General features: G+C 44.4%; 5 protein-coding genes across 5 annotated transcripts; 4 read left to right on the top strand and 1 right to left on the bottom strand.

The window, feature by feature from the left end:
• Nucleotides 1–1,526: 1,526 nt before the first annotated feature.
• Nucleotides 1,527–2,966, bottom strand: FSST1_002909 (uncharacterized protein; the record flags this gene model as incomplete). Its single annotated transcript, XM_083228941.1, has 1 exon — nucleotides 1,527–2,966. One exon carries the CDS (start codon nucleotides 2,964–2,966, stop codon nucleotides 1,527–1,529), a length of 1,440 nt encoding a protein of 479 aa, XP_083086339.1.
• Nucleotides 2,967–5,144: 2,178 nt separating this feature from the next.
• FSST1_002910 (TauD/TfdA dioxygenase family protein) lies at nucleotides 5,145–6,342 on the top strand (the record flags this gene model as incomplete). The annotated part of the gene is made up of 3 exons (XM_083228942.1): nucleotides 5,145–5,379; nucleotides 5,448–5,777; nucleotides 5,825–6,342. 3 exons carry the CDS (start codon nucleotides 5,145–5,147, stop codon nucleotides 6,340–6,342), a joined length of 1,083 nt encoding a protein of 360 aa, XP_083086340.1.
• Nucleotides 6,343–7,916: 1,574 nt separating this feature from the next.
• Nucleotides 7,917–8,968, top strand: FSST1_002911 (uncharacterized protein; the record flags this gene model as incomplete). The annotated part of the gene is made up of 2 exons (XM_083228943.1): nucleotides 7,917–8,359; nucleotides 8,410–8,968. The coding sequence occupies 2 exons, from the start codon at nucleotides 7,917–7,919 to the stop codon at nucleotides 8,966–8,968; spliced, it is 1,002 nt and encodes a 333-aa protein (XP_083086341.1).
• Nucleotides 8,969–9,500: 532 nt separating this feature from the next.
• FSST1_002912 (transcription factor domain-containing protein) lies at nucleotides 9,501–11,750 on the top strand (the record flags this gene model as incomplete). The annotated part of the gene is made up of 3 exons (XM_083228944.1): nucleotides 9,501–9,750; nucleotides 9,804–10,744; nucleotides 10,791–11,750. The coding sequence occupies 3 exons, from the start codon at nucleotides 9,501–9,503 to the stop codon at nucleotides 11,748–11,750; spliced, it is 2,151 nt and encodes a 716-aa protein (XP_083086342.1).
• A 1,511-nt stretch (nucleotides 11,751–13,261) lies between these two features.
• Nucleotides 13,262–14,936, top strand: FSST1_002913 (uncharacterized protein; the record flags this gene model as incomplete). The annotated part of the gene is made up of 5 exons (XM_083228945.1): nucleotides 13,262–13,610; nucleotides 13,662–13,775; nucleotides 13,830–13,959; nucleotides 14,015–14,435; nucleotides 14,487–14,936. 5 exons carry the CDS (start codon nucleotides 13,262–13,264, stop codon nucleotides 14,934–14,936), a joined length of 1,464 nt encoding a protein of 487 aa, XP_083086343.1.
• Nucleotides 14,937–15,821: the final 885 nt, after the last annotated feature.

Raw genomic sequence — 15,821 nt, forward strand, 5'->3', positions numbered from 1 at the left:
TGATTGGGATTGGTTTGAAGCGGATAGATAATTGCGCCGGTTCAAATGAGCTCGTAATCGATTCTTGGGACGGCCCCTGAGCTATGTGGCAGTTGAGGCTGTAGGGTAAATGCAGTTCAATCATCGCCACTTTGTTACGCGACGGCGATAATGAGAATCAGTCTACAATAAAGACTAGAAATTGAATTAAATTGGGTGCCTAATAACAAGGGGTTTTCTGCTCTTAAATCGACTTTTTATCATTTCAACATCAAGTAGGTATAGTACATTCACATGTAGTAGACTCATCACTGATACATACTCAACTCCGGACATACGTCGGTGCGTAATGCGTGGACCACATCAGAACGTCAGCTCAGTTCAGCTCTCAGCCCTATGGCTTTTTACTTCATCCCATCTGCAAACCTCCTTTCTATTCCTTGCTCAAATCTCGATTCAAGAAAACATAAAAATAATGCTAAAAAATAACCCGGGCCTATGAAAGTCCAGATTAACACAAGTCCAGACCATTGTCGGCGTGGCCGCGCTACTGAAAGCCATTTTATCAACAAGGGCCCAGACCCAGAGGGACGGTACCGCTACCGAAAATTTACGGTCTATGACACAGCCAACAGATCAATCCCAGAATGACATTTATCGAGGGTCTAGTTCCGTTGGCGTAATATTCCTTGGCCCTGTGATGAACGTCTGGTGGACGTAAAAAGTATACATTCACCAATACGCCAAGCTTGTGAGACAGAACCATTATTGCTTCCAACATCACCATCGCAAACAGATTCTCGGCAAACTTTATAGTACAGATCCCAAATGATCGAGTTAGGCCAACATTGCCAATACACTAACAGAAATAGTCCCCCCATCCGGCGGAAACTAACGATATACCTTACTACTCTCACCAATGCTACCGTTGACAGCGGCTAGGCCGTCTCATTCCCCCGCTGAAGGAGATTTGGACTAAAACATTATATTGCTCTTTCTGGCAGACTACAAATCTAGGCTTTCTTAGTTGGAAGCCCAATTGTATTAGAGCCGCCCATTAAAGCTGAGGTAGCGCCTGGTGAAGGGATCCCCTTGCTTGTTAGAGCTGACATGGTGTCTATAAAGTTACCCTTTTGGCTCTTAGGGCTGCGATAGATCCCTTTCGGGTTGCGACGATACTTTGGGCAGTGGAGAGGGCATTGACTCGGCTCGTGCCGCGGGATCTTCGTGCTTGGTCATTGCATATAAGCATGGGGTCAAAGTGTTGTGTGCTGGGCCCTAAGAACCGTGATTAAGACTTTGGTGCATCAGGTATGTGAAGTCAGAGGCTACCGCGGCAAGATTGTACTTGCAGACTACAGATGGCACTGGCGAGCTCAAGCAACACTCTTTACAACGAGATTCTCAGGTTCTTGGACAAGGATGCATGGCTGCCTATTGTGGAAAAATAGATACACGATGCCAAGTTCTTTGTGTTAGTTGCTTTGGTATGTAACAATATCTTCTTTTATCTTCCCACCCCAAAGCCTTTCCCCATGTTCACCTTCCTATGGTACAACAGGCTTATATGCAGCACCCGTATCAAGAATGACCTTCCCCCGAAAAGCAATCATACATGTGATGATATCCTTATCTCCCTGTTTAACTAAAGGAGCATCCATGGGTACTACCTGAGCAGGAAGACCTTTCCCGTTGGGTATGATGATATAGACTATCTGACCCGAAGCACGCAAAGGCAAGTTCGCAATGTTGGCTATTGCCTCACCTCGAAGGAAGATTGTGCAAACGGGAACGCAGCATAGATAGCTGGGAAGGGATCTGTACATCGATGTGCATCGACACCAGCTCTTCAAAGATCTTGCACTGAGCTGCATGATCTCAATAGGTGACGCGAGCTGGTCATCTGGTATCAAAAGACCTTGACCGTGATTCGGGCCTAATGTTTCGATGAGATGGAGTAGATCGTTGACTAATGCCTTCTCCGTCCGCATGAAGAAGAGAGAATTCAAGCTGACGTCGACGCAATTGCCAAAGTCCGGTATATCACTTGTCAATCGATGTTGACATGATAATTTCGGGCTCATGGCCAACTCTGCGTGCCCAGCAGGGGCCTTCCATTGTTTGTCCTCCAGATTCCATATCCGACAGGCAGTCCAGAAACCAAGTCTCTTGCGCCCAAATCTGAAGTGTACCGCCATACCGACGTGGTCAATGCTTACCCATGTACCTGTCTTGCCAATATTATGGTACCCCTCTTTGTCGTATGTTCCAAGAATCTCTCGCATACCGAGAAGAAGCCACAGCGTTGTGTATTTCCTTCGCTGAGGGACTTCCCAAGCAAGCTTTTGCGCATCGTCTCCAATGAATCTGTTCCATCGCAGCATTCTTAAACTAGCTATCTTTTCCAAGAAGCGCATCTCTTCCTCAGACATGTCTGTACAGCTTGCGATAGTACACAGAAACCATTGATCTAGTTCTTTGTTGAACTCCTTTTCAGTAAATGCGCGATTGCTTCGAAAATGCCATAGCCATAGCGTGTAAACAGAAGAAATGGCCCATCGGAAGAGACACATAATCTTGGTTGTGCCATCATAGTCGTCTAGAACCCTAATGCAGGAAAGATTGACAAAGTCTGTCATGGCAAGATTTGCTCGATCGAGGTCAGGACATGATGACCAGGCACAGGGATGTCGGAGCATGAGATGCATCAGACCCGGATGATTGATGAGTAAATTTTGCGCATCTGATCTTGCCCATATGTCACCGTGAAGGTGGAAAGAGTCGACAGCCTCGGGAGCAAAGATTAGCCTCATTCCTTTGATGATGGAGAGGATTGCGCCTCGCTTGATAGCCCCCGCTAGCTGATCCATCAACGTGAGGGAAGCGAGGATTGATGCGACGATGGCAAATGCGAATGCTATTGGATCAGCGGAGCCAAATACAGCGTCTGGTGGAAGAACCACTGTCTGGACTGTTGAACTGTCCATCTTGAGATTGTAAGTGGACGATGGGATCCGGATGAGATGAGGCGTTACTAAATACAACGAACAAAGCCTGGATACACGCAGGAACAAGAACTGGGGGAGTAGAGATACCAAAATCTGGGTCAGGATAAGATAGCCCCATGCCTCTTGAGATGACTGTCATGTTTGTCTCAGAACTGAGAGCCTGATATCGAACCACTGCCAATATCGAACCTATCAAGTTCCAGCCTCATTGATGTCAGCCACCACACTCCAGATCTACCAATTAGGTTCAACCAAAACGGCTTTGGGAACTGCAGAAGGATTCTCTGTGTATAGCACGTGCAGGAGCTGAAAGACTAGTTAGGCAACCTGCAGCGAAGGATTGAAAGAGGGCTGCCTATTGGTAAATCCATACGGAGAAACTGCTCCTTCCAATAAGGCTGTCTATTGAGATAAAGACTATTGAACTGCACCTCTGCTATCTGGGTGATGGGAGCGAAGTAATGCTTATGCGGTTAATCTCGACACTTTTGTGCGAGAATGTCTTTGGGTCCCTGCTAATAATAGAATTCTCTTTGTCAATTTACTCTAATTTCTAATAAAAGATCTATATAGATTAAAATCTTAAAATATTGAATTCAGGTTCTTTCAATAACATACTTCCCCGATAAGGATATATATAGCATCGATAATAAGGGCTATTATATACAAGAAGCCTATGAACCCTATAAGCATTCCCATAGCATCCACGATGGGCAATTCAAAAATAGAAACGTCCTTTTTACATTTCTTTTCAACAGAGTGCGGAATTGAACTCTTTGTGAACGTGTCAGCGGCGTCCTGGGCCTTGACAGTTTCAAGAGACTCAGGGTCGTTTATAGATGACTTTGAAGGCCCAATGTTTATCTGCTCGGCGGTATGAGATGTGTCGAGGCTCCCACCGTCAGCTGCTGCTTCATGCGCAGTTATTGGTATGAACTGTAGACCTGCTAGGTCCAGATAAGATTGGGAAGCCATCGGAGTGGTATTTTGACTTGGCTCCCAGCTCAAATCAATGAGTTCCTCAACGGATTCTATGGCTTCACTGTTTAATTCCAGGGCGGAATAGTTCAGCTCTCTCCGAGACAGTAGCTGTTGACAACGCTCGGCTTGAGTTTGAGCAAGAACTCGGCGATAGGCCCGCGTGCTGATGAGTTCGTCGTCAAAGTCGAATTCAGTCGTGCTCAACTTGCTTTCTCGGTTCCCCCAGTCTGCATAAATGCTATCAACTGTTTCCTTGTCAAGAGAGTCGAGGATCGTGTCGCGGCAACTCCAATATGACGGGATAAGAGCTGTGATGTCCTCTTTGGCGATCGTTAAAGCATCTTGCTTCTTGGCTACCAGAGCCTGAACCTCCCGTATCGAGTTTCTTTGGTGGTGTTGTTAGTAAGATACTATATTGGATTTCTGGATCGACTTACAGGCTTAGAAGTTGAAGGAACCATCCTAGGCATAGGGAAAGCCTCGGCCTAGGCACAGGTCTTCTTCTTCCTTTGCCTCTTCTTCTTCCTTTACCTCTTCCTTCTAGGCCTCTTGCTTGGTCTTAGTCTTTTGCAGAGGGAATTGAACTTATACCCTCCGGAGGCCCTACCGGGGGCTTTCCCTGTGGGCCTATCCCTGCCGGGGGCCTCCTCAAGCGGAGGGCAACCTAATCCGTCGCCTATGGCTCCAGAAGGAGGTTGCGATAGCTTCAATTTGAAGGTCAATTAAAACGGCAAGACCCTATAGGTCAACAATTGGCCAATGGCCAATCGATCTGAGGCTCTCCTCCAATGACCGATTGCGCCAAGCCATTAGCGTTAGCAGATGCCCTCGCTTTAAAGAGGCAAAGCCAGAAGGAACTTCCGTACACTCCATTAACATATGAACTTTCTTTCCTAGCCGGCTTTGCCTAACTATATACTTGCTGGTTTACTATATTGATGATACCCGATGAATTTGATCAATTTAGTTAATGGTTTTAAAGCAGTTTTGAATCACATCATATAATCATGGTATGTCAACAGCGCCCTATTGGTAATACGTGGCCAATCATATCAGTGAGGAGTAGAGCTGCAGCCTGTATGCGCGAATAACCTGGCATACATCTTCACGAAGAACCGAGGTACTTGTGTTTTCTCACCTCGACATACTAGATCCCAAGTCAACTATTTCGTGAAAATGGTAGGCCCTTCTTCTAAACTCGGCAACGAAGGTTCATCTGTTCCTCCAAAGGGGAACTATCCTCCAGTCCTGACAGGCCACCGTGAACCACTCGAAAGCGGGGGCTCCTTTGACCAATTCGAACATCTTGATCTGACGCCAATTATTGGACGTGAATATTCCACCGTGGATCTTGCAAGCATTCTGCGAGCTTCAAACTCGGATGAACTCATCCGAGATCTGGCTATTATCAGTAAGTAGTCATCTGCCTCAAGTATGTTATGCTGCGCTATAGTGGCAATATTAACATATGCGTTCCAGTTTCTGAAAGAGGAGTGGTATTCTTCCGGAAACAAGATAATGTCACGAATGAACTGCAAAAAGAGCTAGTCCAGCGTCTCGGAGAATTGTCTGGCAAGCCATCCACATCTAAACTGCATATCCATCCCGTCAACAACTCGAAGATCAGTATCTACACCGATGACGAGATAAGTGTGGTTTCATCAGAACATGCTAAAAAGCTAAACACATCGCGCTTCTTGGAGAGGAAGCAGTCTCAGCGCAACCAGTGGCACTCAGACATCGCTTTTGAGCCTGTTCCTAGTGACTACACTCTACTCCGGATGCTTCAGCTACCAAAGACTGGTGGAGGTTCGTAAAAGTTCCCGAGTCATGCAGACACATACTAACGAGTGTAGATACGCTTTGGGCATCGGGATATGAAGTTTACGATAGAATATCGTATCCACTGCGAACCTTTCTTGAAACACTCACAGCAACATACGCGCAGCCCGGCTTCAACCAGAACGCTCGTGACAATGGGTTACAAATGTACACCGGTGAGCGTGGTGCTCCAGAGAACAAAGGTGAATTGCTCGAAGCCATCCATCCCGTTGTCCGTACGAACCCAGTCACAGGCTGGAAAAGCATCTACGCCGTGGGACAACACGTTAGTCATATAAATGGACTTAGCGAAGACGAGTCAAACAATTTTCTGAATTGGTTTCTTCAGCTTGTCATAGAGAATCATGACTTGCAAGTCCGAAGCCGGTGGCAGAACGTCAATGACATCGCGATTTGGGATAATCGCTGCACCTACCATGCAGCTACTCCTGACTACCTCTATGGGGATTTTGGTGCAAGAGAAGGGACTAGGGCTGTAAGCTTGGGCGAGCGGCCATATTTCGATCCTGAAAGTAAAGGTCGCAGTGAGTAACTCGGGTCGTTGATGATGGAAACGGAGTAGAGACATTATCATGTAACTGCTTGTCTATACACAGACAACAAAGCATACTGTGGACTTTTGATACTGGTTTGATCATGTGTAATTGTATCTTTATAGGCATCTATCCTTCAGCACAGCCGGTAGGTGTCAGACAGCTGCTCTAGCAAGATGCATGCTTACATTCAATTTACGCAAGTGCATAACAAATACACACTTCAATGCCAACATGATGGTTAATCCATTCTACTCCAGCTACATGTGCTGCATGAGATATTAATAACAGTGGCTGGATTGAAGATATTGATTTCTATGCTAACTGAAGTGTTTGTAAAGTACTCAAACGTGAATATGAAATGATCATTCGACCCCCGCCCCTTATTAACCTTCTGTGCTAACCTCGCAATCCATGTTCTCAATCCACCTCTAGCAGCGACAGGTACTCTTCAATCTTTCGAAGACTGTAAAAATCATTCTCAGGTACCGCTGTCCTGGAGTTCTCATCAAACCACTCCAGAGTTCCCATCTTGACTAAACGTTCTCCCTCTCGTTTGCACGAATAAAAATCGATGATAACAGACTCATCGGCTGGGCCAATCATGATATTAAGCGGACTGATGTTGTTGTGTATGAGACCTAAGCTATGTAGGTGAAGAATACCGTCTCGAATTCCCTTTACGCAGCGAGAGGATGGGGATATTGCGGCAGAAAACAAAGCTGCAAAAGTTTATTGAAACTCTATGTGACTCACTTATTTACACTTTATTTGATGATATTCTTGAGGTCTACGTCTTGGTCACGAGGTAGGGCGCATGAAGCAACCTTATTCGCAGACAATATAAAGGCTAACCCACTTCTTCGTCCTTCAGAACAACTGAAGAATACGGGAATACTAAGCTGTTAGTTAACTTGAAACTTATCTATACAACACAAGGAACGAATACCTGCTTCGCTGCTACCATAAGAGTTGTAAGAGCCCCTTAAATTCGCCTTGTCTCCCTGCATTTTAATCACCCTGATGTGTCCGTAGAAAATGCTAAAGAACTGTATCAGTGCCAGACTCGACACAGGCATGTACTATTACGCTGACATTGCGAAAACATGGAACCTATTCGATGATGTACACGCAAGAGGATCTTCCCATTGCGACCTAGCATCGGATTCTAAGGATGCTGTCGTATAATTTGTAGTTTATTCTAGTATAAATTCGTTCTTCACAAGCTGAAACTTCAGGTCGCGTGACCAATGTCTCTTTGAAGCTACTTGTCAAGACTGCTATGCCTATCCAGCTTGTTAGCTCAGACATCATGGTCTAGAATGTGGTAAGGGCAAAATTTGTCTCAGACATGCATGAGCTGAAAGGAACTCGACCAATATGCAATTATGCCAAGACAATACTACCAATTGACGACAAGAGCATGTGAATGAGGCTGCATAATGTGGAAATTGAGGAATGACACATTCAAAGAAATGACAAGCTAATTGTCAGTTGTTGCCAATCAGCCTAAGGGCTTTAAAATAGACCGCTCAACAGGCTCTCTTAGACAAGCCAACATGGCTATAAGCATATGCAGGGGCAAGCAAGGAATCCATATAATGTGGCTATTGCCATCAGCCTAGTTCCGTATCGTCTTAACCTTTCTAAGCTCTCGAGAATCCCATATTGGAATAACACAAACGCTCAAATGTCATCGCTTGGACAAATCGACCGCGCAAATGATCTTACACAAACTTCCCCCATTCCGTTGACAACTGTCTTCACCCCAAACGAAGGTTGCACGGCACAAACTGCGTATTCATCGGTTCAATGGTCAAACAACGCAATGGGTTATTTTCTGGACGGGGATGTAACGAGAAGCTCTTGCTATCCCTCTGGCTACAAGGATCTGCAACGTGATTCCAAGCTTTGGTATTCACCAGGCGTATGTCCCCACGAGTACGTATACGCAGCGACGACTATATCAAGTTATACCAATGCGCCTGCAACAACATTTGCTATTTGTTGTCCCTCGTAAGTGAATTAACGACCGTCAAGATCAACCGAGCTTAATTGGAAGTTAGGGGTATCTCGACTGTATATGGTACACAGCCAGTGTGCTTCCAGGTTCTCACCACGGGTGTTCAAGGTGCAATTAGCTTCGAAAACAGCTTTACTAACACGGAGCCAACAACGACGGCATACGCGGCTGCAATCTCGGTCGCATGGCAGGAATCCGACCTTTCGCTTTTCATGCCCAAATCGGCACCAGTTTTGGCTCTGCAAAGGGCAGGAGTAACGTTGCCTCCCGATCCCTATACTGAGAGCAGGACTACAAGTGAGTCTGCCATCTCGACTTCAAATACACAAGATCAGGACGGGGACACAGAGAGCGGTGGCGGTGGCGGCGGTGGTGGTCTGAGCACTGGCGCCATTGCTGGAATAGGTGTCGGTGCTGCGATCGTGGGGATGATGTTCATCGGATTGTTTTGGTGGGCCGCAAAACGATTCAAGGTGTCGAGAAGAAATAGGAATATTTCCGAGGCTGGAGAAGTACCAGTTCAACAAGTGTATAAAGTTCCGGATGTTGTAACAAGACCTGATGAGGTTGGCGGTACACCGAGGACTGAGCTCCCCGGTTGACACAAATAGTTGAGAGACCTCATCAGAAGCTAATAAACTAATTGATGAGCGTGACCGAATCCATCAAATATAGTTATAATCTATACTTGAAGTGACTGCTGCTGCATATTGGTTTCATTCTTGTTTTGACATTACCTGGTAATTCTATGGTACTATGTACATTAAGGATCATGCTCTCAGGCTGTTAGAATATTTGGCCACTGAAGCAATGATGAACGAAATTAGCAGGTCAGCTTATGCTGGTTAGGGTGGGCTTCTCAGGCTCTTTATTTTTGTAGACTAAGACTGGGGCGGTGGACTTTTCTAGTACCCACTAGCTCGTTTATCTTGTGCATCGAAAGTTGAGTCTAACCATAGCTATCTAGCCCCGCGGAAACATGCTCTTTTCGTCATGACCTCACGAAAGCACGAACAGCCATATCACCTCCTCCATGTCTGTTTTCAAAAACAGATTACTCTTTCTCTCAAATCTCTTGGATAATCCACTTTCCTTTCTCGTCACTCCTCACTCTATTGCTCTGTTTCTGCCAATATGCCAAAGCAACAAGGTTCAGCTTCAGGCGGTACCAAGGAGCGAACAAGAACGTTTACAGGCTGTCGCACTTGTCGAAGCAGACATGCGAAATGCGATGAGGCTCAGCCTGAATGTGGCACGTGCCAACGTCTGGGGTTGACATGTGGAGGATACGGGGCGAAGCTGTTTTGGATCACGGATGATGCTGTCAGGCCCGAGTTGCAGCAGAGCCATCGGGGCTCCGAGTATCGGTATCCACTCTTCTCCGGTACGTCTTCCGATCTTACCGAAATGTGGATTTGGAGCTAATTTGTGGAGTAGAGAGTCAACGCAAGTTGATGAGTGATGAGCTCTCCCAGAGTCTGATGAGAAGAACTGCTGCGTCTCTGCTAGCTGATATTGACTCTGCTGGTGAAAAGTTGACTGTTGATGATCGTGGTTCAGTTTTGGTCCAGGGTCCATTCGGAGTGTTCCAATCAATGGGAGAGTCAGTATCTCCATCGGATACAATCGAGTGTTCGCCAGATACAAACACCGACGATACTTTCACGAGTATGTATCCCGAAACGGACGGCTTTATTGAGGAGATCCAACGCTCTGAGTGGCCGGACCAACTTCCTACAGATGACATGGACTTATTTACCGCATCGCTGGACCCACACTTTGGGCTAATTGAAGAGCCGAGTATGACGGATGAAGTACATGACTCCTCCATGACAAACTTCTTCATGGATGAACATATAGGTGCTGAAGGACTAGCACTTTTCAGCCCGGGATTTATATCACAGGTCATCGGTCCTCACGAACCAGAACCAGAGGAGACCCACGACCCCGAACTTGTCACTGATATAATCCCGTACCCAGGAGACACACCGTCCATTCGCACAGGTTTACCGGAAGAAGCAGAATATCTACTCCGACACTACAGAACAAATATGACTGGACGTTCAACAATGCGGGCAAAGCGCAAATTACCATGGGAAATAATCTTTCTTCCCTGTGCGCTTGAGACATTTGCAGAGTTATCCCTCTGGAATGAAGCATCTCATACCCGCTCATCTATATTCTATACTCTTCTTGCACATAGTGCACTTCAACTTCATATCTCGGGGTCAGATTCTAAATGGAAAGAAGTTGGATTGAAGAATCATGAAAGAGCGCAGAGTCATTTGAGACAAGCGCTTCAGCATGAAATGTTTGGACCCAAGCAAGCTAGTTATAAAGAGCTCTTGATGGCAATTCTCGCCATGGCCATGACTTCGGTAAATTAATTTCTCATTACTGTCGACTAAAAACTAACAAAGTCAGCTCCATAATGGTACCCGTGCTTTTAGAATATTCCTCCTTGATGCCGAACGTCTCATTCGTCTAAGAGGCCTTGTCAACCAAAATCCCTTCAAGACCCGCCTTCTACATCACATGTACACCCACCTACGCGTCATTGCCGAAAGTATGTCTCTCTGTACAGAAGCTCTCCCTGAGAGTGCTGCCAGCGAAAACCAGGTCGGAGACCTCAGCCGAACATTCCGCATTACAGAAGAGGGCTTGAACATGGGTCTTGATCCCGCACAAGAGAAAACAGACGACCTAGGGTACAATGATATCCACCTAGAAGTCCAAGGTCAATGGAATCATACTCTGTATCCAGTCATATACGGTATCCCCGAGAGTCTGATGACACTTTTGAGTCAGACTGTTTCTCTGGCAAATGAGAAAGCACGTCTGGAGAACGTCGCGCGATGCAATCCAAGCATATCAGACGCGCTGGCAAAGCATACGAAAACACTGGAAAGCAGAATATGGGCCTGGCCTTCGACGTTGGAATCTACTGGACCCGTTGAAGTATCCTCTAGAACAACAGTAGACCACGATCTCGTCACTCAACCACAGATCCGCTCCATGACACTCGCCATCCACCAAGCTTTGGTAATCTACTTCTATCGACGCGTCTACAACATGAACGCCATGATTCTACAAGACCTCGTCCGTAAAACTCTGGATTATCTAGAGCCTTGCTTAAGCGAGTTGATTGACGAGCAAGACTTTGCAACAAGTTTGGCATGGCCCGCTTTTGTAGCAGGTTGTGAAGCTGTGACACCCGATTTGCAAGAGAGAGCATTGACCTGCTTGGGCGTGACGGATGAAAAGGGGGTTTACTTTACGCCTAAACCTGCAAAGGTGGTTGTACCGTTGATTTGGGAGGGGAGAAAGAAATCTGGGGATTGGAGTGCGAGTTGGCAGAGTCTTGTGCTTGATGGATTAGACTAGATACCTGGCTGATTATGATGAAATTAAGTACTGCTTGAATACCTACTCTCTATTATCACTGAAACATCCATCATTCGCACCTATAAACTTTGCATCCATTATTGGGAAACTGGCAGGTAGCTATAACTGTTAACTTGCTTCTGTAGTATACCAGTAAAGGGCGAAAAGAAAGTGATGAATCTTCGTTTACTCTAACTAGATACTTGACTTTAATGCACCTATAAGATTCAGAAGTTCATAGGTGCCTTAGATTCCCAAGGTGACTTCAAGCGAATGTGGATTCAGCCCATGCTAACCAGCCCATCATATTCCTCTGAACTGATTTCCTAGCAGAGGCAAACCTGGCAATAACAGCCAGAAGGCTTTCCCACGTTACAGCAAGTTCTGCATCCTTGTAACTTGCCTTTGTCCTCTGGCCACAGAAGCACGAGACACTGCAAATATGTTGGCGTTTGTCGAGTTTCCCTTCATATGTAGGGCCTTTAATGTATATACTATTAGAACGGGTCACGGTAGATGCAGTATCAGTTATGGAGGTATACCTTGTGGTGCTGCAGTAGCAATAGCGATAACCGCAGTGAGAGCACTGGCAAGTGAAACGACCTTTATTTTTTATCGAGTTGAAAACGATATAATCTTACAGGTCTTTGTCTTTGTTGATTTTCTGTACTCTACTAGCAAATACAAGCAAATGCAAGTCTAAGCCTCTTAATAACTCTAATATTCAATAAAATATCTATAGGGATTAAAAACTTATCATTTTAAAATAAGGTTTTCTTAATAATTGAATTTCCCACTAAGAATATACGCTGTATTAGGGGCAATAACTAAACTCTATTATGAGGGTTATATAGAAGAAGCTTCCGAGCTGTATGCATAGCAGCTGTTTCTTCCTCCTTCTGCAATCATCGATCCACCAAAATCGTGCCAATACCAACATATTACACAGTCAGTCAATCGTGGTCCCTCCTTTGATCTATAGCACTAATCGTGTCGCAGATGGTCCGCCGCCGAAGCTTAACGGAAGGAACCGAGGTCTATCGTGATGACGATCACGACCTTGAGCCCGAGGCTATCGAGGCTGTCATTGCACCGTTATCGCTAATAGTGGTTAAGTATAGTATGAACATAGATATAGCTCCTAAAACTCGGATAGAATAGTATTAAGCTATTTGTAGTTTAAACATTCAGATACCTCGGCAGATTATATTAGTGTGCTTAGATAATAGTAGTTATTAAATACGTCATTATTTCTCTAATCAGTCAATTAGGGTGAACTAAGATCCGCCCTTGTTACAACGTTTGACCTCTAATTGGCTGGCTTATGATAAGCGTAAAACCTCATGATTATGCTGACGACGCTATTCCGAAGCACCCGTGACACAGCGACCGCTGTAGGCTCCTTTTTAATACACACATTGGAACCTTCAATCTTCTTTAACAACACTCATCACAAAGTTTGAATTGATTTTACCGACACAACTTCCGAAAAATTCTTTAATACTGTACAAATGCCTATACTGGCGTACGATAATGGCCGTCAATGGCCTCTGCCTTTGAAGCGAATGGGCCGCAGGCTAGCCACCGTGACACACTGCACGAATCACCAGCGGGCAACGACCTATCCTCTCAACGTCTGGCTCTGTGTTCTTGTTCTCTCTTTAGTGAAATTTGCGTCCAATATACTGCTCGCCTATCCTTGGCCGAAGCTCTTGGCAGCTGCTGTCTGCCGACATCACTACGAAAACAAGTTCTCTAATCCTCACAAGGATCCTCCAAACTCAGTTTGTGCATCCGGGGAGGTGACAATGCATTTCGAGTACATGACGAATTTACTGAATATTTCATCGTCACTTGCCTGTGAGAGATGAAGCAAACTACACTACTTGGGCGTATTCTGATCTGTCATAGCTATTGTGGTACAGGTCCCCATGGGGATTCTAGTTGACAGAGGAAATAGACGCCTCGCTTTTACACTTAACATCATTAGCATTATTTTATACTGGGGCTCTATTCTACTTTTTGGTATTGACTTCTTTTCTTCGTGTCATAGCATAATCTAGCTAACTTCCCCAATAGGACTTGTGCCAGTTTTCCCACTCTGGTGCTTCTATCTATCGCCTGTCCTTCTTCTCTTGGGAGGCGGTCCTTTAGTAACCGGGACTCTGGTCCATTCTACAATAAGCAATAGCGTGAAACCGAGGAAGAGGTAGGACTTGGCTTCCCCTAACCTTGATATTACCATACTAATCTGAGGATTCTAGAACAACCGTCTTTTCATTCGTGGAAGCCTTTTCAGTTATCTGGAATTGTTTTGAGCCGACTCTCATGACATTAACAATGTCCATTTCCCTCTGGTTGTCGTTCATGATTACCATTGTTATGCATGCGTTGCTTTTCATTCCGGCTTTTTATCTCACGGAAGACGACAATGCATCTCTAGAAGATGATTTAACACTTGACGCTTCTATATTCCGTGACGAGGTAGAACCGTTACTGAATGATAGTGATACTCTTGGCCGCGAAGTCATCGATTCCAACCAGTACATCAAAGGTGGACTTACTTCAAAGCTCACCATCCTCACAGTATGCTTCGCTTGCTTCTTTGTAGTCAAATTTGCGACAGGCTCAATGGGGTTTATGTTCAGTTGGATCTTTTGGCACATTCCCGAGGTCTGGAGTGAGGTGAGTGGGAAACCTATCACGATGTCCTAATGCTTATTGACAATTCATTAGATCAAGCTGCTGTCCTATCTAAGAGCAGTGGTGGCATCACCACTTTTCTTTATCGCCTTACCATTGGCCATACGCCAATTAGACAGAACCATGCACTTCGCTAAGAGGGATCTCGTACTGTCCGCAGCTGGTATAGCCTGCGCTGCGGTCGGCACTCTTCTCGCTTTGTTCGCTCCGAACATTGTGGTCATTCTCGTCGCGTTTATTATAACTCTGCTTGGATCAGTCATGGCTGTAGCTCTGCGATCTTTTCTCGCCTCAAATGTCGAAAATAACATTTCTGGACGGTTATTTGCTGGCATCTCCATAACGGAGACTATTGGTAGTCTTGTGGGGGCGCCAATCATGCATAATGCGTATGCACCGGACGGGCTCCCGTTCGCTGTATCAGTGGTATGTAGAGACTGGTGCTGGACTTTGGACGATACGAGACAAGCTGACAGAAATTAGATATCTTATTTATTAGTATGTGGACTACTAGTTTGGCTAGTAAAAAAGGTTCAAAGATATACAGTATGACTTCATTAACTACTTGAATGGTTAATATGTAAGACCACTTACTATACCCGAGATAATAAGTATAGCAATTAAATGAGTTCTAAGACTGAGATAATAAGAATTAATAAATGTATAAATTGAATACTATAACTATATGTAACTCTTATTTTCTCTAATTTTAAATAGGAAACTATATGGATTTAACAGAATATCTTACTTCTTAGTATTAAGAGATAATTAATATATTTATATAAATACTTTAGTCTATAAAGTGCTAATTTAAATTATATTAATTATAGTCTTACTAGGAAAGTTAATTATTAAGAGAAAATTAACTTTAAAATATTAGGTTTTTAATCTATTTAGATCCTTTAGTTTTAAATTTATAAAAGAAATTTTAAAAAAAAACTTAAGCTTTATATAAAGTATAAAGTAAAAAATAAAATTTATATTCTTATTAGTTGATTTTCTTTAAATTAAGGCATCTTTAATATATTATTTTAACTTTTATATTATAGCTTTTTTAGTTTTAATATAACTATATTATATAGTAGAGACTATAGATTATATAGTTCTAGATTATAAGCTTTATATTTTAATCCCTCTTGGAATTATATAGCTTTACTGCAAGCCTATAGAGTAACTAATACTAGCGTAACGCTTAAAAACACCGAGATCTCCAGATTTACAACTTGATAAGGCCGCTGATATACTCGAATTATTGACGGGGCTAATAAGATCTTTCGAAATGCAACGGAAGGGTGACGATCATGATTCCACCATGTACTGTATCACACGAGCCCGCGTTTCCTATTTGATGTTGAGCATGCCGCGCGC

This window comes from Fusarium sambucinum, chromosome I (genome assembly GCF_050947815.1).
Source record: "Fusarium sambucinum isolate potato_lamoka chromosome I, whole genome shotgun sequence".
Lineage (NCBI taxonomy): Eukaryota > Fungi > Ascomycota > Sordariomycetes > Hypocreales > Nectriaceae > Fusarium > Fusarium sambucinum.